At 41.7% G+C, this 26,763-nt stretch overlaps 1 protein-coding gene across 2 annotated transcripts in view; it reads left to right on the forward strand.

Annotated features, from left to right (window-relative positions):
• swap70b (switching B cell complex subunit SWAP70b) overlaps nt 1-23,666 on the forward strand; it is a 150,226-nt gene extending 126,560 nt beyond the window's left edge. For both annotated transcript variants that reach the window (XM_041197672.1, XM_041197673.1), the window contains 3 exons: nt 13,342-13,540; nt 16,998-17,094; nt 20,045-23,666. In XM_041197672.1, the coding sequence (XP_041053606.1) occupies nt 13,342-13,540; nt 16,998-17,094; nt 20,045-20,157 (409 nt within the window). In that variant the 3' untranslated portion in view covers nt 20,158-23,666. The remainder of the gene's footprint in view (nt 1-13,341; nt 13,541-16,997; nt 17,095-20,044) is intronic.
• Nucleotides 23,667-26,763: the final 3,097 nt, after the last annotated feature.

The following is a 26,763-nucleotide window of genomic DNA, read 5'->3' on the forward strand; positions in this document are numbered from 1 at the left end:
AAGACAAAAGGATCATTGTCAATAAGGTCATGGAGAAATGGGTAGGAACAGGATTAGGAACAACAACAAAGCTCCTCTCAGATAATTGTGGGGAATTCGCCAGTGAGGAATTTCGAGATATGTGTGAAAATTTAAACATCATAGTTATGCACACTGCAGCTGAGAGCCCTTTTAGTAATGGTTTTTGTGAAAGAAACCATGCAGTAATAGATGACATATTACATAAAATATTAGCTGATCAACCAGATTGTAAGTTGCAAACAGCACTAGCATGGGGCAGTGCAAGCAAAGAACTCTCTGCAAATGGTTGGGGGGTACAGTCCGTATCAGTTGGTGTACAGAAGAAATCCAAAGTTAACTTCGGTGTTGTCAGATGCTCCCCTGCTCTAGAAGGAACTAGCATTACTCCACCTTTTCTGCTCATCTGCTTGCTTTGCATGTTGACAGAAAAGTTTTCATCAAAGCTGAGGTTTCGAAGAAAATTCAGTGGGCCCTACGGATCATCAAATCAGTGGGCCCTAAGATCATCAAATATAGTTTAGACAGGGAAACATGGTATATTATAAAATGGAAGGCCAGAAAGAGTGGAAAGGACCTGGCAATGTTATAGGGAGTGATGGGAAAGTAGTAATTGTGCAAATGGCAATCAAACTGTTGGGGTACATTCTTCACGGTTAATTGGTACTGACTATATCTTTACAGGTTCTGAACAGGACATAGAGTGCAAGGAGGCACCATGCACTTCACATACACAGGGTAGTTATGAGGAGCAGACAATGGCAGATACAGGGTTGACTGAATATGAACAAAGTAATACTGAGGTACAGGACAAGGGTATTCGTCCAAAAGGGCAACTACTCAAAGTAGGAACAAAGGTAACATACATTCCAGAAGGGATCAGTGTATGGAGGAATGCCATTATCATAGGGAGAGCAGGAAAGGCCACTGGTAAATACAAACATTGGCTAAAATGTGCAGGATGAAGGACAGGAGACAAGACCTATTGAATGGCAAACCAAGGTAAAGATGTGGAAACCCAGAAAGTGCAGTATGAGTCCTGACAGTGGACCAGAAATTGGTCATGACCCTAGGAAAAAAATCATGGACTTACGAATGGAGTTCTGTTCGCATGGGAGGACGATCATATAGTAGCAGTCCAGAAAGGGAAAGGAATGTGAGTAGAAGCTGCAGCTTAACAAGGAGGACTAGAGAGCAAGCTAGCAATCTCACTAGAAGTAGAAGTCATTATGACTGAGAGATTCTAGTAGCTGCTAATAAGTTGGAAAGTAAGCTGATAAAGGAAGCCAAATGGAAAGAGTTAGAAAGTTAGAAGGAATTTGGGGTATATTCTGAAATACCTGACAGAGGACAACCAGCTTTATCTCACAGATGGATCTGTACAGAAAAGGTACTCCCAGATGGCACATAAAAGGCCAAAGTGAGATTAGTAGCCTGAGGCTTTGAAGAGAGAGTAAGAGACCAGGATGTCAGAGTGGACTCACCTACTGCGAGGAAAGTGAGTTTGAAGATTTTTTAAGCTATTTTGGCATCCTATTCCTGGGAGTTTAAATCAATTGATATAAAGGCTGTTTTTACAGGGGGAGAAGTTTCAAAGGGAAGTTTTTTTTGAAACCACCCAAAGAAGCCGGGGATGTAGAAGGAAAGCTATAGAAATTGAATATGTGTTTATGGGTTAAATGATGCATCAAGAGTTTGGTATTTTTCCGTGAGGTCTATCCTGTTAAAAACTGGTTGCATTCAGTTAAAGGCAGATCCTGTGATGTTCTACTGGTACAGTAAGGAGAAACTAGCTGGAATCTTTATCATACATGTTGATGATTTTCTGTGGGGAGGATCTGTAAAATTTGAACAATGGGTAATCGAGAAGATAAAGAAGGAATTCCAGGTTGAAAGTCAGGCTTCTGGGGTCTTTAAATACATAGGTTTAGACATTAAGCACAGCAAGTTAGGAGTGATATTGAATCAATAATCTTGTACAGAAAATGTTAATTATATCCCAATGACTCATGGTAGATCCTCACAAAAAGGGGATCCTGTTACCAAGGAAGAAATGGAACAGTTGAGATGTTTGATTGGGCAGTTGAACTGATTCTGCACTAGACTAGGACTGACGCTAGTTATGATGAATTGGAGCTGAATACCATGATGAAACCTGCTACAGTTGAGCAAGTTCTGAGAGCAAATAAAGCACTTAAAAAATTAAATTCTGAGAGACGTGTGTTCTAGTTTCCAACTTTGGGTGATCCAGAAGATATGAGGTTTTAGTGATGCCTCACATGCCAATCTTCCAGATGGGTACTCTAGCACAGCAGGGTTTATCATATTCTTTGTGAGAAAGAAAGATAAATGTTGCCCACTGGCTTGGGAGGCCAAGAAAATAAAAAGGGTAGTGAAAAGCTCCTTAGCTGCTGAAATGTTAGCCTTGGTAGAAGCATTAGATATGGGTTTACTTATCCAATATATTGACAGAAATATTATATAAGGGGCAATGTGGGAAAAGTTTGCCCATAGAATGTTATGTTAATAATCGGCCTCTTTGGGACAACATTCATTCCACGAAAAGCGTCACTGAAAAAAGGCTACAAATAGACCTAGCCAGCATAAAGGAGATGTAAGAGAGAAAGGAGATCTCTGAGATAAAATGCAAGTTTTTTTAGTTATTTAAAAAGAGGGGAATCTGTTAATATGGCAATCACCTTGTTAAACCCTATTGCTAGTTAAACAGGTGATAGGCATTAATTATCCCATCTAAATAGAATAAAAAGGTACAGCTGGCAGCTACTAGGATTCAGTAGCACTGAGGAGTTGTCTTGAAAATGAACCATCTTTAACCAAAAGACCAGCCTGGATTAATTCTTTCACCACAACCTCTTATGAGGTTATGTGAGTAACATTGTACCCCTTATTTTCCATTGTCTCTCCATGTTCTTCCTACCAAAATGAATCACCTCACACTTCTCCGCATTGAATTTCATCTGCTATCTATCTGCCCACTCTACCAACTTGCCTATGTCCTTTTGAAGTTCGATACTGCCCTCCTTACAGTTTACAATGCTTCCAAATTTCGTATCATCTGCAATCTTTGAAATTGTCCCCTGTACACCAGGATCTAGATCATGAATATTTATCAGGAAAAGCAAGGGTCCCAATACCGAACCCTGGGGAACTCCACTACAAACCTTCCTCCAGCCTGAAAAATATCTATTGACTGTTACTCGCTGTTTCCTATTACTTAGCCAGTTTTGTATCCACGTTGCTACTATACCATTTATTCCTTGAGCTATAACTTTGCTCACATGTGCTACTGTCTGAAAGTGAAAATAGAAGAAAAACCAAAACATGCAAAAGAAATGAAACAAAACGGGGGAAAAGTTCATGGTCAGAAATTGTTGAACTCAAGTGTTGAGCCCGTAAGGCTGTAATGTGCCTAATCAAAAGATGTTCCTCGATCTGACGTTGAGCTTCACTGGAACAGTGAGGCAGGCAAAGGACAGAGATGTCCTGAAGGATGTGGTGTTTGCCAGGATAAGGCATATCTCAAAGTGGTTGGAATGAGAGTGGGAAGATTCAGTTGTTATCCATTTCAAGGTCATTGATACAGAGAAGAAATGGGAAGAGGTTCTGCTTGGGGATTACTAGAAGTTAGGCACTAAATAAAAAAGCAGGACAGCAAGATTGGTAATCGCAATGTTATTACCAAAACCGCATGCTAACTGGCATAGGGACAAAGATCAATAAGGTGAATGCACAGCTAAAGGAGTGGTGTGAGAAGGAAGGGTTCCATTTCTTGAGACTCTGGCACACCAGTACTGGTACAGGAGGATTTAAACTGCAATGGGAGTTGTCAACACACCTCCTCATAGCCGTCACGTGGCAGAACGTATTAATTCTGGGATTAAACATACTTGTAGCAAAAGCGAAGTGGTTTTAATGGGAGACTTTAATTTTTATATCGAATGGGAAGAACAGAGTAGCTCGAGTCAAAGAGTGAATTTCTTGTGTGCATTCAAAATAGTTTTCTGGAGCAATGCTTTCAAGAACCAACAAGAGGCAGACCATACTAGATTTAGTTGTGATCCAGACTTAGATAAATGTTATTAGATTAGCTAGCAATGACCATAATATGATTAAATCCAATGCTAGGGTTGAAAACCAGAAATTAACAGCTTCTTATTACTTACTTAAGATCTTGACTTACTCAAGATCTTGATACAGCTAACTTTTTGATTGAGATGAGTCAGACTGATGACACCAAACTGGTTAAAACTGTTGTCGGCTAAATTTGCAGATGAGCAGTTGGGGGTGTTTTTTTAAATTTTGCTTAATATAGCCCTAAGGGGAAAGAGCGGTCATTCTCTGTTTCTGTTTGGTTGTCGAAGATGGCTCTTTGTTGAGTGCATACAGTCATCTGTTGTGTTTTCTAATGTGGCAGTGGAGCTTGACTGCAGGCCTGTATAGTTTTCCACAATGTGGGCAAGGATGAATTGTCTGATTTTTGGTGGGGCCACCCAGACTTTCTAGCTTGCCTTTTGTCTTTTGCTGTCTGTTTTCTTTGCTCTTCAAAAAGAGCAATGCCACTACTTGAGATTGCTCCCCAGGTAGTTCTTTCTTGTGCATTTTTCTCCCAGTCTTTGGTGGACATGTCACGTTTCCTGGGGTTTGCCTTCAAGGAGTCCTTGAACCTTAATCTCAGCCCACCTCACAGGTTGTGTCCAAGTTTAAATTGTGAATACATGACACACTTAGGCTTTCATCGCCAATTACATGCACTACATGCCTGCTCCATCTGAGCTGGGCTCTGATGATGAATGCTCCAAATCCAGACATTTCTGCTCTTTGAAGTACCTCGGTGTGGGGCACTTTGTGTTCTCACTTGATGCTCATTATGCTCCGAATGCATTTCATGTGGAACTGTTCAATTGCTTAATATATCTGGACTAGGTAGTCTATGTTTTGCAGACATATAGGAGGGAAGATGTTACCACAGCTTTGTACACAGCAAGTTTTGATGTAAGTTTGACACCTCATTTCCTCTGCATTCTCTTTCATATATGGGCAATCTTGAGCTTGCTCTGGAAATTCTATTTGCCATACCTCACTGACAATGCAGATATTACTGGAGATTATGCATCAGATCAGTGAGGTTATCTACAACCTTCAGGGTGTGTCATTGATAGCTATAGTAGGTGGGGTATAGTCAGAATTTGGTGGTGGTTGGTGAAGTATCGTGGTCTTCCTTTTAAGCTGATGATTAGCCCATAGCATTAGCTGCTTTTGAAAAACAGTCCATAATCCTTTGAAGGTTGTGCTCACAGTGTGACACAGGGGCACAGTCATCAGCAAACATCCTGAATCATCATCTCTGATTCATTAATTGAGGATTTGAGTCAACTCAGGTTGACATGATTGTCATCTATTCTGAATTGGATGTATATTCCATCAATATTTCCATCAAATTCCCCAGACAGCATCGCAGCAAAGAATATACTGAAGAGCACAGAGGCCATGACACACCGCTGTTCAATATCACTTGTTACAAGTGGTCAGTGTATTCACTACAGTAAGTGACTCTGGTTGTCATTCCATCATGAAACTGTTGTGTCAGATTTACAGTTCCATCAGGATATCCAAGTTTGGCTAAGTCTTTCCACAAGGCGCCTCTATTTACTGTGCTAAAGGCCTTCATCAGTTCAACAAAGGAGAGTCCCACTTGTTGCTCGCACTGATTCCCTTGTATTTGCTGAAGGGTGAAGATCATGTCGCAAGTGCCTCTTCCTTTCCTGAACCCACTTTGACTTTTTGGCAATACACATTCTGTTATGTGGTTTACCAGTCTGTTGAGTCAAACTTTTTCTAGAATCTTACCAGCTATCACAGGCAGCAAGATTCTTTTGTGGTTGTCACGCACAGATTTTTGTTGTTTTCCTTTTTTTAAGTGAATAATTATGGCATCCTTGAATGCCTGAGGAATGATTTGTTGATTCCACATTGTGACATAATAGTATAAGTTTGATGGATTTTTTTTTATTCGTTCACGGGATGTGGGCTTCTCTGGCTGGGCCAGCATTTATTGCCCATCCCTAGTTGTCCTTGAGAAGGTGGTGCTGAGTTGCCTTCATGAACCGCTACAGCCCATGTGGTGTAGGTACAGCCACAGTGCTGTTGGAAAGGGAATTCCAGGATTTTGACCCAGCGACAGTGAAAGAATGGTGATATATTTCCAAGTCAGGATGGTGAGTGACTTGGAGGGGAACTTCCAGGTGGTGGTATTCACATCTATCTACTGCCTTGTCCTTTTTAGGTGGTAGTGGTTGTGGGTTTGGAAGGTGCTGTCTGAGGAGCATTGGTGAATTCCTGCAGTGGTTTTGTAGATGGTACACACTGCTGCTACTGTGCATCAGTGGTGGAGAGAGTGAATGTTTGTGGATGTGTTGCCAATCAAGCATATTCCTTTGTCCTGGATGGTGTCCAGCTTCTTCAGTGTCGTAGGAGCTGTACTCATCCAGGCAAGTGGGGAGTATTCCATCACATTCCTGACTTATGCCTTGTGGATGGCTTTGGGGAGCGGGAGGTGAGTCGCTCGTCGCACAATTCCTAGCCTCTGACGTGTTCTTGTAGCCGCATTATTTATATGGCTAGTCCAGTTCAGTTTCTGGTCAATAGTAACCACCAGGATGGGGGTGGTTCAGTGATTGTAATGCTATTGAACATCAAGGGGTGATGGTTGGGATTCTCTCTTGTTAGAGATGGTCATTGCCTAACACTTGTGTGGCATGAATACCACTTGTCAGTCCAAGCCTGGATATTGTCCAGGTCTTGCTGCATTTGGATATGGACTGCTTCAGTATCTGAGGAGTCACGAATAATGCTGAACATTGCGCAATCATCGTCGAATATCCCCATTTCTGACCTTACGATGAGAGGAAGGTCATTGATGAAGCAGCTGAAGATGGTTGGGCCTAGTATACTACCCTGAGGAACTCCTGCAGTGATGTCCTGGAGCTGAGATGACTGACCTCCAACAACCACAACCATCTTCCTTTGTGCTGGGTATGACTCCAACTGGTGGAGAGTTTCCCCCTGATTCCCATTGACTCCAGTTTTGCTAGGGCTCCTTGATGCCACACGCAGTCAAATGCTGCCTTGATGTCAAGGGCAGTCACTCTTTCACCTCACCTTGGGAGTTCGGCTCTTTTATCCACGTTTGAACCAAGGCTGTAACAAGGTCAGGACCTGGCGGAACTCAAACTGGGCATCAGTGAGCAGGTTATTGCTAAATAAGTGCCGCTTGATAGCACTGTTGATGACCCCTTCCATTACTTTACTGATGATCAAGAGTAGACTGATGGGGTGGTAATTGGCTGTGTTGGATTTGTCCTCCTTATTGTGTACAGGACATACCTGGGCAATTTTCCACATAGACGGGTAGATGCCAGCGTTGGGGTTGTGCTGGAACAGCTTGGCTAGGGGCGTGGCAAGTTCTGGAGCACAAGTCTTCAGTACTATTGCCGGAATGTTGACAGGGCCCATAGCCTTTGCAGTATCCAGTGTTCAGTCGTTTCTTGATATCACGTGGAGTGAATCGACCACCATTCACAACTGGCAGGATTACAGAGAATAGATCTGATCCATTGGTTGTGGGATCACTCAGCTCTGTCTATCACTTGTTCCTTATGCTGTTTGGCACGTAAGTAGTCCTGCTTTATAGCTTCACCAGGTTGACACCTCATTTTTAGGTATGCCTGGTGCTGCTCCTGGCATGCCCTCCTGCACTCTTCATTAACCCAGGGTTGATCCACTGTCTTGATGGTAATGGTAGAATGGGGGATATGCTGGGCCATGAGGTTACAGATTGTGTTCGATTACAATTCTGCTGCTACTGCTGATGGCCCACAGCACTTCATGGATGCCCAGTCTTGAGTTGTTAGATCTGTTTGCAATCTATCCCATTTAGCATGGTGGTGGTGCCACACAACATGATGGAGGGTATCCTCAAATGTGCAGGCGGGATTTCGTCTCCACAATGACTGTACAGTGGTCACTCCTACCGATACTGTCATGAACAGATGCATCCGTGGCAGGCAGGTTGGTGAGGATGAGGTCAAGCCTCTTGTTGGTTCCCTCACCACCTGCCTCAGACCCAGCCTAGTAGCTATGTCATTTAGGACTCAGCCAGCACAGTCAGTCGTGGTGCTACCGAGCCACTCCTGGTGATGAACATTGAAGTCCTCCAACCAGTGTACATTCTGTGCCCTTGCTTCCTCCAAGTGATGTTCAACATGGAGGAGCACTGATTCATTAGCCGAGAGAGGGTGAGGGTACTTGGTAATCAGCAGGAGGTTTCCTTGCCCATATTTGACCTGATGTTGATGTCTGGAGTCGGCAACTCCCTCCTGACTGTATACCTCTGTGCCGTCACCTCTGCTGGGTCTATCCTGCTGGTGGAAAAGGACATACCCAGGGTTGGTGATGGTGGTATCTAGGACATTATCTGTAAGGAGGATGAGGATGATTATGGCAGGTTGTTGCTTGACTAGTCTGTGAGACAGCTCTCCCAATTTTGGCATTAGCTCCCAGATGTTAGTAAGGAGGGTCGATAGGGCTATGGTTGCCATTGTCGTTTCCAGTGCCTAGGTCGCTGCTGTCTGGTTTCATTCCTTTTTTGTCTTTGTTGCGGTTTGTTACAACTGAGTGGCTTGCTAGGGCATTTCAGAGGGCATTTAAGAGTCAACCACATTGCTGTGGGTCTGGTACCAGTCTGAGACCAGGTAAGGACGACAGATTTACTTCCCTAAAGGGCATAGTGAACCAGATGGGCTTTCACAACAATCAACAATGGTTTCATGGGCTTCATTGGACTTTTTAATTTCAGATTTTTATTGAATTCAAATTCCACCTGCTGTGGTGGGATTCGAATGCAGGTCCTCAGGATTACTAGTCCAGCGACAATACCACTACACCATCGTCTCCCAGATAGTTGGGGGTCTCCCAGAATTGTAAATTCCTCCTGGGATCCCATCTAAACCTGGAGCTTTCCTTGAGGATAGAGATCTGATGGTTTTATCAACTCCACAACAAAAGGTTTGCTCTCCTGGTTTTCACATTTGGACCAGTCTAGAAGCTTATCTATAACTACACCATTTATGGTGGCTGGGAGTTAAGCACACCCCTAATGTACTCAGCTATGTGCTCTTTGGAAACTGTCCTGTTTGTCAGGTGAGATTCCCTGTCAATGCTGGGAGCGGGTGAGTAGCCACGTGAGGGAGGGCCATACATTTTCTTCAGGGCTTTATAGAAGTTCCTCATGTCGTACTGAGCAGCATAGACTTGAAGCTCTCTGGCTTGTTTGCCCCAACACTTACCAAATTAAATGGCCATTGTTGACAAAAGAGGAGAGAGATAACATAAAACTAAAAGGATAATGTAAATCCAGATGACTAGGCAAGATATATAGAACAGCGAAGGAAGACAAAGAGGATATTAAGAGCTGCAAAAAGGAATTAGGAAACAAACTTGAGGGAATATTGAGATTAACACAGTTTTTGCGATTATACATAAAGGAAAACAATAGTCAAGGGTAATGTGGGAACTGTAAAAACAGATTTGCAAATTGCAAACGAAAATAAGGAAATGATAGACTAGTTGAATATTTACTTTGTGTTAGCCTTCACAGTGGACAAAGAACTTAATATATCTGACATTCCAGGTAAATTAATGAAGCAAGGACTGGAACTCCCAGTTAATGTAAGCAAAACATTGTATTAGGAAAAAAAATAATGGCACTAAAAACTGATAATTCCATACCAGAGTTTTAAAGGAAGTAACTGAGGAAATTGCAGGTGCTTTAGCTATAATTTTCCAAAGTGCACTCAATTCAAGAAAAGATTGGAAAATTGCAAATGTCATGTTCCAGTATATTATGAACTTTCAATCAACACTTTAAAAATTTTGAACACAGGCTGTTAAAATGGCCACTACAAATCATGTGACCTTATAGATTTGGTGTTCCAGGCAGTCTCGAGTCTCGAGAAAATACCTAATTAAATATGGACATTCACAGCCATCCAGAGAATTCACTTGTCCCTTTGTTTAAAGATGGACCGTCAACAAAAGAACTATAGCATTCTAGTCGGCCCAACTTTCTGTTTCACCATGGACAAAAGATACATCAAACTCAATGTGTGTTAGACAAACGTGAATGGATTCCCATGACCTTCCATATTATGAGGGTCACTCATCCAAACCAAGACCGGGTGTACTTCAAAGTATCAAATGACAACACAGGAGGTGTAATCAATACACAATCCCATTTTGGAGAAAGGACATCAAACTTGCAGAAGTCACATGGTGAGGAAGTCATTTTGTGGTCTACTTTAAAAATTCACCAAGAAGCTGCTCAAAGTCAGAGATCCATCAGAAAGCCATCAAGCCAGCTGAATGTCATCTAAGCAGCCAAGATTAAAAACAGCAATGCCTTTAAAGTGGGAGGACTCCCCTCAACCTGTTCCAAATTTTAAATTAACCTGAGAACCAATCTCCTGTACATTTGACTAAAAGAAGCCTGAGATCTTACCAAAAATCCTCTGCTTTACAAGACCTTCACTTCAACTACCGCATGAGCTCAACTAAGAAACTACAGGCCTGCCACAAAAGAGACCGAGACGACCATAAGTCGTAATTGTATTGCTTTACCTTCATCTGTATCTAATCTTTTTGTGAGTGATAGTGTGGGTGAGTGAGACATGTTTTTAAGCCTCCGGGGCAAGCGTGTGATAATGGGCAGAATTTTTTGCTCGTTGGGTGGGCGTACGCCTGACTCGAATGAGCATAAAATGATGCATGATGACGTCAGGCGAGTGTCCTAATGTCATCGCGCACTCACGCAGTATTTTGCTCGGCAGGCATGCATGGGAGTGAGAGCCGTGCCTGCCGACAATTTAAGGGCAGGCAGGCGAAAAGTCCAAGTGGCCTTTGCATTTTTTGTGAAACTTCATTCAGGGACGGGATGAGGTTTCAAACCATCATTAAAAAAAATTTTTAAATTTCATCCCAATTTCTAACATGTCCCTGCTCATGTGGCAGAACCACATGAGGGGACATGTTTTTTAACATTTTTAAAATCTTTATTTTTAATTTTCAAAACTCTTCATTTCCCTGAGGTAGCTCTGTACCTGTGCGCATGCGTGAACTTGTACTCTCGCTGCCACCTCCCCCCACAGGCAACACTGAGCGCACTGAAGCACTGAAATCAAACCGTAGGGATAATGGACCTCAACTATATTTCTGACTTGGAAACGCAATATATCCAAATATCCCAATGATACCTGGCATAGTAAGTAGCATAGATGAGACCATAAAATTACAAAGTGACATTGATAAATTGAGTGTGCAAAACTCTGGCAGATGGCTTTCTACACAAGTGGGAGGTTATCCATTTTGGACCAAAAAAGGATAGATCTGTATGTTTTTAAATAATGGAAAGTTAGGATCAGTAAAATGTAGTCAGGTGCAAAAAATTATCAAAAAGGCTCATGTTAACTCTTATAACCTAGAGGGCTAGAATGTAATGGGGGTGTTGTTTTGCTACAGCAATACAAATCCCTGGTTAGAGCATGTCAAGGACACTGTGTACAGTTCTAGCACCACACCTTAACCGTGAAAGAAATGCAGCACAGATTCACTAAAATGTTACCAGGATTAGATTATGAGGAGAGATTGCATAAACTAGGTTTGTATTCCCGGAAGTTTAATTTTTGGGATTGTGAAAGGAACTGATAGGGTAGATAGAAACATTTTATGCTGGTGGGGGAATCAAGACCATGGAGACATAACTGTTATGAAGCTACTAATGTATATAATATTTTTATTTTAAAACAGAGGTTTAGTCTGTGGCTATGTTGTAATTGGATTAAAGCCAGCTCGTCTGGGTGCTTTGATGTACTAGTTAGAGATGTAAACAGAGAGGCTGTGCATTTTTTTGAATAGAGCATTCAAGAAGTGGGGTGAAAACTTGATGCCTATCTAGCAGATACCAAGCAATATGTTTAGATCACTAATAAAGTTGGTACAATGAATGGGGTTTCATTGTTAAAAGGTACAGTTCAAAGAGGTTGTGATATAATGAGAATTAACATTTAATTGGGCTGGTAGGTATAACTTCAGTTTTTGGGTGTGCAGGCAGAGGCAATGTAAAATCAAAAGGCAGCTGCAAGCCTCCAACTGGCTCCACAGTGAAAAGAACCTCATTTTGAATTTGTAAGGTGAAAATATTTGCCTGGTGTTCAGTTAAGACTATGGGTTGCTGTTGCCTTAATGGAGATTAGTTTTGGAATTTGTTAAAAGTTATGATAGTAGTAATTTGTAGCCATGTGTACATATATTTTAACCTGTGTAAGTTAATAAAATGTTTCATTTAGTTAATGTAAAACCTCGAACTAGTGGTCTGGTTCCTGAGTTTAGAGTCACATCTCAAACACAACACTCAAAATTATTAGTTATGACAGTTGTTTAAAGCTTCCCTCTGGGATTTTTAAAATAACTCCGCTTTACCAACTGCATCAGTCATAACAATAACCTTTAAATTAAAGCCAGGCCATTCAGCAGAGAAGGGAACGTGTATTCAAGCCACAAATGGTCCATCTAGTGCTTCCAGATATCATGCAAAATTCCCTAACATCATACACTATAAAATAATTATGCCTCAAATTAACCTGGATCTGCTGAATAATATTGAATTGTTCAAGACCACTGATTGTGTTGACTATCCATGTTGGTTGTAGGACAATGTCCTTTGGCAGTGGCTACCTCTGTGACTTAGGGTGTTCATCAAATTTTCCTAAACTTTGCAGGCTGCTATCTACAGTTAAACATTTCCAATTTAATCATTCATTCAATTTCATTTAAACACAAATGCTTTGTAAACATTTTATATGCTCCTGTATTAGGGGAAGAGTGATTAACCAAGACTATGGTGCTGGAAATTATGTGGATGAGCTTGATAACACCTGATATTAAAACTCATAATGAACAAAAATCACTTAGGAAAAGTACCAGAGAGTGACTGTTCATGGGTCTGTAGTTCAGCAAAGGAATCAACTTTCACAAGAGGACAGACTATTGGTAAAAACAGGAACGTTTTTTGACATGTGATTAGACACAATGTATTTCCCTCTCTTTTCTGAAGTCCATAAATATGCCCTTATATTTCTGTTGAGGATATAAGATAATGGGCTTACAATTTTCATGCATTTCTGCACTTAAAGGAAGGAATTTAGCCAGCAATGCTGTTAAACATGTTAGTATTTTATTTCTTGATTGCAGGTTGCTGGAAGAAGAGTGCAGTAAACGACTAGATTTGGAGAGACTGCACTTAAAGCAAAAACAAACCATACAAATGACAGAAGCAGAAAAGCAAGAACTGGAAAACCAGAGAGCAATAAAGGATCGTGCACTAGAGGCAGCGATGAAGCAATTGGATGAACTTGAGTGGGAGAGGAAACAAGCACTTGAGCAATACGGGGTAAGATGTTGACAGGATAGGATAGCAGGATGAGACATTCTCCTTGTGGACGATTGCTTAATAGCCTCAAAGGTCAAGCACTGTTCCTTGTTCTTGATTACTGATTCATACTTTATCTAAATGGTCAGTCAATTAAATTTGTGCCTTCTGATTTTTGAGTTTCATAACATCCTGAAAATGACTGTACACATCCTTCAATATATAGTGCCCTTTTCAGCAGTCTTAATTGGCTAGGTGTTAAATTACATGCTTATAACAATCAAAATCTACAGATAACATATAACCTTGTATGCAATAGAACCAATTACTGAGTTTTATTGCATTGTGTTTCCAGTTAGTTTGAAAATCCAGTAATAATTGTTAATTATCATTCCGGCATACAGTTTAGGGTAAGGGCAAGGATGGGAACTGCATAGTTGAGGAGAGATTTGAGAAACTGGGATTATTTCTGTTGGAGCAGGGAAGATAGAGAAAATTTGTTACAAGTTTTAAGAAGTATAAGGGGCATTGATAAAATGAGTAACTAGGGACTGGTTTGGGCATCAGTATCCAGGAAGCATCAACTTAAATCTCCACTGATAGCAAAGAAATTTTTTTTTCTTAGGAGTAATCTATGTACATGCAGAGATCTTAGAGAAGGGAATGTTGTGCCATGGAGATTAGTTGAATTTTTTTTCTTTATTAATAGGATGTGAGCATTGCTGGCAAGCCCAGCATTTGTTCCCCATCCATCATCATCATCGTATGTTTTCTACCCAAATGCAGGTCTATGGCTCATAGTCTTCTTCATGTCTCTCTGTCCAGTGCCAGTCTTCTCATTTTTCAATAGTTTCTTTCAATTTTCAAGCTATCCTGCATTAGTATTTTCCTCTTTTCTCTTCCTCTTTTTCCTTGAAATTGTCCCCCCATAATGTCTCTTACTAATCTGTCTCTTTTAAGATGTGCCAAATGTGTTACTTTTCCTGTCCAGCTTTTCCTTTCCATTGTCCTCCAAAACCACGTTTCAAAGTGTTACAATCCTGCTCAAGAACATTAACATTTAAAGGGAAATCTAACACCCAGAGAAATCTGAACTGACACAACAACACCACAAGATTTCATGTTTTTAAACAAAAACAAATTTTATAGAATAAGAAAAAAATAAAGCAAGCAATACAATACCATAGTTTACAAAGACTTCCTCTATAAACTCAGTTCTACTTTTTACTTCTCCCCAAGAGTTCTTTTATACATTATAAGAATCTTCTTTAAGGACCAGCCCAAATGGATGTCTCAGCCCTCCGGTATTTACTTCAACTCTCCTCTGTAATCCAGCTTTCTCCAAGGTACAGAATTTATGGGGAACATTCCATTAGCTTTTCATTATTCTCCAATTTTTTTTTACAGACTTCACTACTGTGGACTCTTCCAATTCAAGCGTGGGCTTCACTGCCTTCTTGCTTAGGGATTTAAATATCAGGAACATTGTCTGGTTCTTAATGGACCTCTGTGCTTCAACAGCTTCTGTACTGCTGCTGAACCCACAATGGATTCCCAGCTCCTGGCAGATGCTTTCATTCTGCCCGTTCCAAGCTGACTGACTGCTTTTGGCCACAAGGCTCTGTGGGGACCGCTGTAGATTTGTTCCTCTAGCTACAGGCTGGACAAATCTTCCAGCTGATTTTCCCCTCATGAATTTCAAACTACACTAAATCAAAACTACAACTGCCTTCTGTGAGTGAAATCTGACAATTAAACAAAAGAATCTTCCCAAAGCCCATCACCATGACAACATGGCATGCTTTGGGATATTCGAACAGAAATGCAACTAATTAGTTTTACCTTCAATGCAACTCTTTGTTTCTGTAACCATTAAAGATAATGTCTATCTTTCATGGAGGTTAAGACCCTTTTTCCTAGAATTGCTATCTTTTAACTTCTTTTATGGTGATAACCATAGACAACCTTGCTCTACCAAGAGGTCACGAAATGGGTCACCCGTTGCTCACTATCAAATCTAACCTTGTAAGATAAATACAAGTTAATTAAGCCTAGGCTTGTGTAATTTGCCTTTATATTGGCATTGTTTATCAGTTTCTTAACCAGGCTTTTCCATTTATCTTATATTAAACACTAGATATTCACAAAAAAAGCAAGTTGGTCTCTTTACATTAGGTCCTATTCTCTCAACCATACAAAACAACACTCCAAATCAAGCTCTTTACGAGTCACATCTTGTTAGGTCAGCTGCTTTCTCTTCTTGTTTAGTCAGCTGCTTTATCTTCTAACCAAATCTGGCCATTCTCATTGCTATCCTTGTTCATATTTCTTTGTTGCATCTTCCACCTATAGATATTGTGCTTCCCAAATGATTGAATTCTTGCAACTGTTCTGGTTCTCTTTCTTCCATGAATATATGAATATTTCTTGGTGATTTTGAGATATGTATCACTTTGGCTGCGGTTACTAGTCTATCTACTAGTTCTTGTAAGCTTTTTCTGTGCTTGCTGCAAATGCTTTGTCATTTGTAAATATAACTGATGTCACCATTCACCACTCTTCCCCACCACCCCCCCCCCACACACACACACACACACACACACACACACACACACACACACACACACAATCTTAATGCCAGATCCCGTGTCTTCAAGCACTTCTTTAAACATCGCTTCCGCATAGGCATTGAAGAGGACTGGTGATAAACAATACTTCTTTGAACTCACTTCCTGACTCCACATTGGCTACCTTCACTGTTGCCCATCCATAATTCCCCTTAGGATGGTGGTGGTGAACCACCACCTTGAACTGCAGCTCATCTGGTGTAGGTACACCTACAGTGTTGTTAGGAAGAGAGTTCCCAGGAACAATGATATTGTTCCAAGTCAAGATGGTCTGTGGCTTTGTGGCTTGAAGGGGAACCTGCAGGTGGAAGTGAATTAGAAACCCTTGTTCAGCTTAAAAGAAAATTGGATGAATATTTGAAGCCGATGATGGTAGAAAATCAATGGTGAGAGAGCCATTTAATGGGATTAGTTTTGGATTGCTCTAGTGAATAACCAGTTTAGGCATAGAAGGCTAAATGAGCTCCTAGTTTGTAACTCACCCTTCAGCCCTCTTTCCCCCTTGCAAATATTTGCCCCGTCTACAACCTTCCTTTTCTATGATCCTGGAATATGATGTAGCCTCCAAGGTCCCATGTTAAATCTATCCTTGAACTAGGAGCGTGGGAATTGCTAAATTCAAAAAAAAATAAAGGTCCACCAACATTGGTTGTCAAGACTCATACATAATAATCCCATAAGGGGGGAATTATAAGCATTGCTCAACGCCTGTTCAACCTTCACCCAACAAGAATTGAAATTTTCAGGAGAGAAAGAGATGGGAAGAAAATTAGGAGGAAAAAGTAGTAATTGAAGCTTTATGTTTAGAATATTGCAACAAACTGTTTCAACTCTTTATAATTTTGTATCAGGAAGTGGCAAAAAAATTAGAGTTGGCAGCTAACAAGACAAAGAACTGGAAGGCCAAGGTGGCTCAACATGAAGGATTGCTGCGACTTATAGAACCAGGTAGGAAAACTGAAATAATTATCGTTCAAAATCATCTTGTAGCCATAATGCCTTTTGCAAACATAACCAGTAACCAAATATGGAGCTATCAAGTTGGAAATGGTGGTGAAGAGGTTAATATTTGTTCTTTTGTGATTATATCTGGAAGTGAATAACAAACCTGGTTTAAAAAAATTAGTTGCTGGTTATTGATTCAATGAAATGAAGACAGCAGTCACTGTAGGTCCTTGTTGCTGTATTGTTGCACAGAGTGAGGAAACATCAAAGAAAGATTGCAGTCTTATTTCTTCCTTTAAAACATTATTCATGAGCTGCAACTTCATGATTATTTTTATACTTAAAATAGACAAGGGCACAGTAGTATTTTTCTTTTAATCATCTACTCATTACCCATTGTTTTGGATGACAAACTGGAAGACTTGTTGGGGAAAGTTTTTTCTGAAGATTTATCCAATATGAAATGTTAATGTACTGTCTCTTATCTGTTCTATTTTCTTCCCTCAAAGTGCACCTTCAAGGAACTGATCATAACCAGATTTAAAGCATTTGTAGGTCGCCAGTATGCAAAATTTTGGATTTGTGGAATTAATTGCCAGAATGGTCATTGGCTTAGATGCATTAAACTGTATTGATTTAATTTTTACTGCATACTGTGGCTGAGCTACATTTGCTGGCATTTTATAGAAATCACTATTTTAAAAAAAGGTTTTGTTGTTGATTCACTGTTGTCATACGAATTTGAATTCTTAACTGCCTTCTGAAATGGCCTAGCAAGCTACTCAGTTCTATCAATCCGCTATGGAGAAGTCCAAGAAGAATAAAATAAGATGGAGCAGATGGCAATGACCTAGGCATTAGATTCAGGTACGTCAAAGGCATGCCCAGCCTAGTTAATTGTGGAAAGCCCGCCTCACTAACATCTGGGAACTTGTGCCAAAATTGGGAGAACTGTTGTGTGGACTAGTTAAGCAACAACATAACACGGTTATACTATCAGAAGTCTGCATTCCATCTAATATGCCAGACTCCTCGATCAACAGTCTTGTTCATGTCCTGTCCCACAGGTAGGACAAACCCATCAGAGGTGGCAGCACAGTGGTTTACGGTCAGGCAGGTGTGGTCCTGGGAGTCCTTGCCATTGACTCCAAACTCCATGATCTCATGTGGCAACAGGTCAAACAGGGGCAAGGAAACCTCCTGTTGATTCCTACCTACTCATCTGCTGATAAATCAGTACTCTTCCATGCTGAACGCCACTTGGAAGAAGCACTGAAGGTAGCCAGGGCACAGAATGTACGCTGGGTGGGGAACTTCAATGCCCATCACCAAGAGTGGCTTGGTCAGACCACTACTGACTGAGATAGCCGAATTCTGAAGGACATATCTGTCAGACTAGGCCTGCAGCAGGTGGTGAGAGAACTAACAAGGGAAAAAACCTACTTGACCTCACCCTCACCAGTCTACCTGTCGCAGATGCATCTGTCCATGTTAATGGTAGGAGTCACCCCCTCACAGAACTTGTGAAGATTAAGTTCTGTATTTATGCAGAGGATATTGTCAATCGTGTTGTGTGGCAGCACCACGGCACTTATTGGATTAGATTCAGTACAGATCTAGCATCTCAACACTGGATATTCATGAAGCACTGTGGGCCATATGCAGCAGAATTGTATTCCACTCCGTGTTTGCTAAACAGCAGAAACAGCATGCTGTAGACAAAACTGAGCAATCCTGTAACCAGTGGATCAGATCAAAGCTCTACAGTCCTGAATGATGGTGGAGAATTAAACAACGGTGGAGGAGGCTCCACAAAGATCCCCGTACTCAATGATGGGGAAATCCAGCACATTAGTGCAAAAGACGAGGCTGAAGCATTTGCACACATCTTCAGTGAGAAGTGCTGAGTGGATGATCCAACTCGGTGACCTCCTAGGAACTTAACTGAACCAGCCATCTTAATACAGTGCTGTGGCTACAACAACAGATCAGAGGCTTGGAATTCTGAGGTGAATAACTCATCTCCTGACTTCAAAAAGCCTGTCCCCAGACTATAAGACACAAGCCTGGAGTGTAATGGAATACTCTCTACTTGCATGGATAAGTGCAGCTCCAACAACAACAACAAACTCGGTCATCCACGACAAAGCAGCCTGCTTGATTGGCAGCCCATCCACCGACTTAAGCATTACCTTCCTCCACCACAGGCACAGAATGGCAGTGGTGTGTTTTATCTACAAGATACACTGAAACAATTTTCCAAGGCATCAACAGCACATTCCGCACCCTTAACCTCTACTACCTAGAAGGATAAAGGCAGCAAGCACATGGGAACAGAATCAAGGGAGTCACAGAATCACAGAAATTTTACAGCCCAGAAGGAGGCTGTGTGGCCCATTGTGTCTGCAAGTTCCTCCTCCAAGTTGCACGTCATCCTGACTTGGAAATACATCGCTGTTCCTTCAGAATCCTGGAACTCCCTAGATAACAGCACTGTAGTGCACCTTCATTACAGACTACAGTGGTTCAAGAAGGCAGATCACCACCACCCTCTCGGACTACTGGGGATAGACAATAAGTGCTGGCTTTGCCAATGATTCTCACATCCCATGAATGAATAAAAAAAATCTTTTTTTCTTTTATATATAATGCAAAATATTACTATATAGCAATTTTATCTTGCATGAACAACATGAACTATTTTGGTTCTGGGTAGCTAAGACCAAGTAGACTCCAAACAAGGAGTTGTAGAGCAGCTGTTAGAAGGCACAGAATCCAAGGGAAAGAAAATTAAAGACAATATTCTTGATAAAATTATGCAAAATGTTGATCTGTTAACTGTTCCATCATTCTATGCTTCAAAGAAATACAATGTAGTTACTACTCCATTATTTAACTCAACAAGTCATCCTTGTCCTGTACCTATTGATTGTTTGTTTCTTAACTCTTCTAGGTTCAAAGGGCCCTCAGCTGATCACTAATTGGGGACCAGCTTCCTTCACGGAGGCTGAGTTGAACCTGCGGGAAAAGAGCTGGCAAAAACAGAAAAATACTGCAATGCAGTAATCTACCATTTCAGAACAGATCAAGGTTTTGGACTATATTTTGACAGATGATCACTTGGCTACACGCTGGAAGAAAATGCTATGGACATTGTGGAGGCAGAACTGGTTTGAAACTGTTATGCAAAAATCTTAACATTCTGCGATCAAAAGTATGTTGGGACAAAGTAAAGAACAGTTCATTTACAGTTGTAATGAAGTTCTGTTAGACTTTTCAATAAATAGCATCCTACTACTTTCAACTACTTTTAAAGCCTACTTTCAACATTCTGTAATTTTTATACTAGGCTTGAAAAATCTGCGTTTTTGCTTGCCTCTGTTCTGTGCTGCAGTATGTTATTAACTTTACAATGAGCTGGATGTGTGCCTGATTTGGTTTAATCATGTCATAGGATAAACTAGGTTTATGTTATGGCTTTCATTCACTGCCCCAATCTCCAAAATTCATAATCTTTACTCTCCACCTGAACTGCAATAAAACAGCCAGCTAGGACTGTAGGTGTTCACAAAATGTAATGGTGAATGTGTAAAGTGCAAATTCGCCCGAGTCACTCCGACTGTTGTTCATTTGCAGAAGGCAGAAGGATAAAGGGAAATCCTACACCCTTTTTAACAACTTCCCTTCCACAATCTCACTGCCATGAACTGATGTCACTAGCCTATGAATCTTGGTCTGGCAATGTTTAGTCTGTTTGATGTTCCGTTCAAGTGTTGCATATTATTTGTGTCAGTAAGATCTCAAAATATGTTTATTAAAATGTTAAGATGACAGGTTCTAGATTTTGGTTCACGCACTCCTTATTTGTCTAAGAAATATGATACTTGCCAAACCCTAAAATAATCAGACTGTTTAGATTGGGATTGAACATCCATACATTTTAAATAGAGGCGTCAGTAATAATTGGTATCATGAACAAAGCGTACATTAACCAACTGAACATTTTTGAAGATTAGAGAGACTACTCCAACATGATATGGAATTATTGTCTTGCCAGAAAATTTACCTTGGGTAGCAAACGTTAATTATTTGGAAAATATTGTCTTCGGTGAAAATGCTAAGTTCTATGCAGAAGTTTCAGCTATAGCTTCATTATTTTTTATCTCCTAATCTAATTCATAAACATTTTAATTTACTTGATTTATTATAGAGATGGTATTTAAAGAGCCTTTCAGGTTATTCTACATAATTGTTTGAACCTAGCTAATAAATATAAAATTTGAGTTGATTCTTAAGGTAGGGCAAGTGTCTTTGTGTGCCTTTGCATGTATCCAAACAAAGATTGGTCAGATTTGTCTTGCGTTTATTCCCAATGTGTTTGATTACTTGTGAATTTTACACCATAGATCTTTCAAAGATTTATTATTCTTTTGTTGAAGAGATACTTCCCCAAATCCAGTGTTCTGTTCAGCTGAAAGTGAAGCCCATGTGTTTTGTTGATGTCCAACAAGAGGTTCTGAGGGGCTGTAGCACTGATTTCCTTGTAATTTAATTCTTCTAACCATTGCCCTTTTTAAATGCAGTCCCTGATCAGTGTTGCAGTGTGTAGATAATTGGATTGAATACATAGACATTCTCCTCCTGTGCGTGCCACTGGTCTTTTCGTCAGTGCAGCATTGTTTGCAGAAATAAATCTGCTTTCTTTGCATGAAGCAAACACAATGAGGAATAGCATCCAATGAAAATACAGCAAAATGTATTTTTTAACCTCCTAATTTGGGGCAAATGCTGACTGATTGATTAAGTCAAAGCAGCAGGCATCCAGGGGAAATTCATTAATACGAAAAATGGGCCATGATGGACTTCTACCCTAATATTACCACACAACAAATGTAGTTTTGTTTGAGTCCATTGGAAATTATTCTGCCAGAAATCATGTTAACCACTGATACTGTGTCTTGTTAATTGGGTTGTTGGGGGAAATGGCTTACAGGATAGTCAAATGAGGTGCTCTGTTCACTTGAACTTGCTGTATTTAGAGATATGTATTGAAATGCTCAGTACATTTTTTTTAATATTTATTTGTTCATGGGATGTGGGCATTGCTGGCTAGGTCAGCATTTATTTGCTCATCTCTAATTGTCCTTGTTCAGGGGGCACTTAGCAGTCAACCACATTACTGTGGGTCTGGAGTCACACGTAGGTCAGACCAGGTAAGGATGGCAGATTTCCTTCCCTAAAGTCATCCTCCCCTAAAGGACAATAGTGAACCAACCACCGGCAGTGGTTTCATGGTCATCAGACTTTTAATTCCAGGTTATTTTTATTAAATTCAAATTTCACTATCTGCCATGGTGGGGATTCGAACCCAGGTCCATAGAGCATTACCCCTGGTCTCTGGAATAATAATCCAGTCAATACCACTAAGCCACCAACTCACCCATCCAGTTGGTAGCTCAGCCATACAGACTTCACAGTTTGCGCTTAGTTAGCTGACCTCAGTTAAGGTGGTCTCCTGCATCCCTGGCTTAATGATGGGAAAATTGGACAGAGTTCCCACTCCTAATGATTCTCAATGGCACTTACATAATCTTGGATGAGGACATATTGGGATTTATTTTCCCCCACTACCCACAGCAACAATAACAAGGAATAGCCTTAGTTGTTATCCTCCACCTTCTGTTAACTTATTATTGGGGCACATAAATAGTGGCCATCCGGGCCACAGCTACCCATGATACTGCACCCGAAGAGGGGAGAAGAGAGGTTTGCAAATTTTTAATTTAAAAAAAGTCTGGTTTGTTACAGAATCTTCAAAGAATGCATAAAAAATTTTTGTAAAGCCTCTGTAGATTGCTGAGGAAATGTGAAAGGGTAAAGCTTTTGGCACTCTCAATTGTTAAGCAAAGAGTAAATGGTTTTTATTAATTAACAAAAATGACTTGCAATATTATCCCTGCAAGGCCAATCTGAGAAATGTGTTGAACTTGCTAAGGAAATTTATCACAGCTATCATTTTGTTTGAATAAATGTAGAGAAAGAGTTTATAACTTTTCAAACCTTTCTTAATAAAAGCTTTATTTTAGCTAGAAATTACTGACATTTGAAAATTAATTTTAATCAGATTTTTAGACTTCAGGCAATAGAATTGTCATTTTAAGAAGGTAAACTGTTCACTTTAGAGTTGTCTTTTATCTTTGTCTACGTTATCGTGCAAGTTGCTGGAACAGTTCTGAGCTTTCTTCCATTACACCTTGACTTAAACTGGATCCTCATTAGTTTAAACTGGAATGAATTGTCCACCATATCATTCTAAAACCAATTGAGACCATCAAACTTCTGAAAGGCTGGTGTTTACAAATGATTCATGTGTAGACATTTACCTAAAGTGCCAAGATAAGAGTAAGATTTGCTTTCTGCAGACTCTTTACATTTTACTGTTAACGTGCTTAGGCTAATATTGCTGTCCAAGATTTGTAACTGCAGGCAAGTTGATAATTTGCAACTGGTTGTAACTCAGCATTAAAACTGTGTTTAGTAGATAAAATAAAAATGAGATGTACTTTAAATATTCAGCATGGCTCCTGACTTTTAATATATAATAGCACCCCTCTCCCAAACATTGTTCAACTTCACTCATGAACGGTATACAATCAAGTTTTAGTGCAAGTGCCCTGTAATTTCACTAGTTCTATACTTGGAGCTGTGGGAGTATGGCGATGAATGACTCACTCCTGTGGGAAGAGCCTAGTTAAATCTGCTTGTCATCTGCAGAAACAAACCCAACACACTTATAGTAATTTGTGTTCACTCATGTCATGGAATGGAATGTCATGGAATGGAATGTCATGTCATGGAATGATATATTATTTTAAAAGAAGAGATGTCTTGTTTGGTTTGGAAAGAAAACAAACTGTAATAGAAGGGAGGCATAAGGTCCTTGGATGGTTATCAGAAATGGGAACTCTAACTAGGTAGATTCTTCCCCCCTCTATTGTGCATGAGATGTTTCATTAATAACTCAGAGCTTTTTGAAGACATTATTGATATGCTGGACTGGGGAAATGCAATAGCTGTATGCTTGGATTTATCAGAAAATCTTTAAGGTTTTACATCGATAACTGATGACTAAGTAATGAGATTAAGTATGTTGCTGAATATATCATTGGCTTAAACACAGGAAATAAATGGATAAGTAACTCTTTTGAGTACAAATCCATTTCTATCTGTTTCAGATGAAGTTACATTGTTTCATAGTTTGCCATTGTGAGATTTGAACTCTTGATCTTGGGGTTACAAACCCAGTACCATAACCACTTGGCTATTTAGGCCAAGCCTAAACGGATAAGTAACTCTTTTGAGTACAAACCCGTTTCCATCTATTTCAGATGAAGTTACATTGGTTCATAGTTTTGCCATTGGGAGATTTGAACTCTTGATACTCTTTTGAGTAAACCTGTTTCCATCTGTTTCAGATGAAGTTACATTGTTTCATAGTTTGCCATTGTGAGATTTGAACTCTTGATAATCTTTTAAATGAAAACCAAATCAACAAAATTGGGATAAATCAGGCACAGCCCCTAATTCAGGTCAGCTGTAAAACCAAGAACAAAGTTTAAAGGAAACTTACAAACTTTAAATCAAAATGTGATTAAAGGGGTCAACAAAACACCCCAGTCCCCGCGGTGCCCACCGAGCACGGAAGGCCTCGAGAGTGCCAGCAGACACCGCGTGCTCCCTCTCCAGGGACATCCGGCAGCGAACGTAGCCGCGGAAGAGGGACAAACAATCGGGCGGGGCTCCCCCGTCGATCGCCCGCTGCCTGGACCTGTTAATGGCCAACTTGGCCAGGCCCAGGAGCAGGTTCACGAGGAGGTCCTCCTCCTTCCCGACTCCCTTCCGCACCAGGTGCCCATAGATCAGGAGCGTGGGGCTGAAGTGCAAACAAAACATCAATAAAAGGTTTTTCAAATAACTAAAAAGGGAGTGCAGCCTACAACACCCTATGTATACATGGTCCACGGACTCCACAAGACCGCAAAAAGGGCACGTGTCCTGAGAGTCCGTGAACCTATGCATCCTCTTATTATAAGGGACTGCTGCATGCAACACCCTCCAACCCAGGTCCCCGATAGAAAGGGGGAGGACACCTCCGTAGAGGGCCTCCCATCGAGGGCCTCCGCCGCCGGACGGCAACAAGGCACGCCAGGGCATGTCCGGTCGACGGACAAGGGCAAGAAAATGGAAGGTGTGCAGCAGCAGTCCATACAAAAAGCCCCTCTTTGCCGTGCCAAAAGGCACAGAGGGCATGTCCCCGAGGCGGCTCATATTGCGGGGCACCAGCACCCGAGGGAGGGTTCGGGGCTTGGGGCCAATGTGGAATTCCGTCCGAACAGGGGAACGCTCAGACGGAAGACCACCGCGCACCTGGGCCACCTCAAGACCCAAAATAACGTCGGGTCCGAGCACGACCGTTCTCAGGTCTTGGATGGCATCGGCTGCGACCTGGACACTCACAGACGCGCGTCGCGCCAACTCCTGCGGGAGCATCCAGCCCAGTCCTCCGCCACCCAGCACGTCCCCGATCCTGGTCACCCCTGCGGCCACAGCCCTCCTCTCCGCCAACCACTGAAAAGGACTGAGGGGCGGATTCCTGAGCAGCGGCTCTCTGACGATAGCCGCTACTCCTGACGGGGGAGAGCTGCGTCGCGAGGCGACCACTTTCCAGACTTTGATCAGGTCCTGGTAAAAGACGGGCAACGCCTGCAAGGAGCCACCGAGGCCCAGCTGTTCTATAAACAGGAGCTGCACGTCATAATTCAGGCCGTGCACCTGACGGAAGAAATACGTCATCAGGGCACACCATCTAGGAGGAGGCTCAACGTAGAGGTATCGCTGCAGGGTCTGAAGGCGGAAAGTCGCCACCTGTGTGCGTAGGCACACTAGCGCCTGACCACCCTCCCTAAGCGGGAGACTCAGAACCTCGGCAGCGACCCAGTGCAATCTTTTGTCCCAGAAGAAGTCGACTAACAATCTCTGGATTCTTGTGACAAAGTCCGGGGGAGGGGTCAAAGTGACCAGCCGATACCACAACATGGCGGCGATCAGCTGGTTTATGACCAGAACTCGACCTCGGTAAGATAGCACTCGGAGCAGTCCTGTCCAGCGCCGCAGGCGAGCGGTGACTTTCGTCTCCAGTTCCTGCCAGTTTGCCGGCCAGGATTCCTCAGCGGGGCAGAGATGGACCCCCAGGCAGAGGAGGCTGGTCCTGCTCCAGGTGAAAGGCCTGAGCTCCTCGGGTAGGGGATCCATCTGCCACTGACCGACCAGGAGTCCAGAACATTTACCCCAGTTGATCCTGGCAGAAGAAGCGGCAGAGTAGACCTCCTGGCACTCGCGCATCCTCCGCAGGTCAGCCGGGTCACTAAACATAAGGAGCACGTCATCGGCGTAAGCCGAAAGGACCACCCCGATGCCCGGCCCGCGCAGAACCAATCCCGACAACCTCCTCCGCAAGAGGCGCAGGAAAGGCTCCACGCAAATAGAATACAACTGGCCAGACGGGGCAGCCCTGACGTACCCCTCTCCCAAAGCGAAGGGGCGCCATCAGGGACCCGTTAACCTTCACTAGACACTCCGCGGCGGTGTACAGAAGTCGGATCCGGGCGACAA

This window comes from Carcharodon carcharias, chromosome 10, assembly GCF_017639515.1.
Source record: "Carcharodon carcharias isolate sCarCar2 chromosome 10, sCarCar2.pri, whole genome shotgun sequence".
Taxonomy (NCBI): domain Eukaryota; kingdom Metazoa; phylum Chordata; class Chondrichthyes; order Lamniformes; family Lamnidae; genus Carcharodon; species Carcharodon carcharias.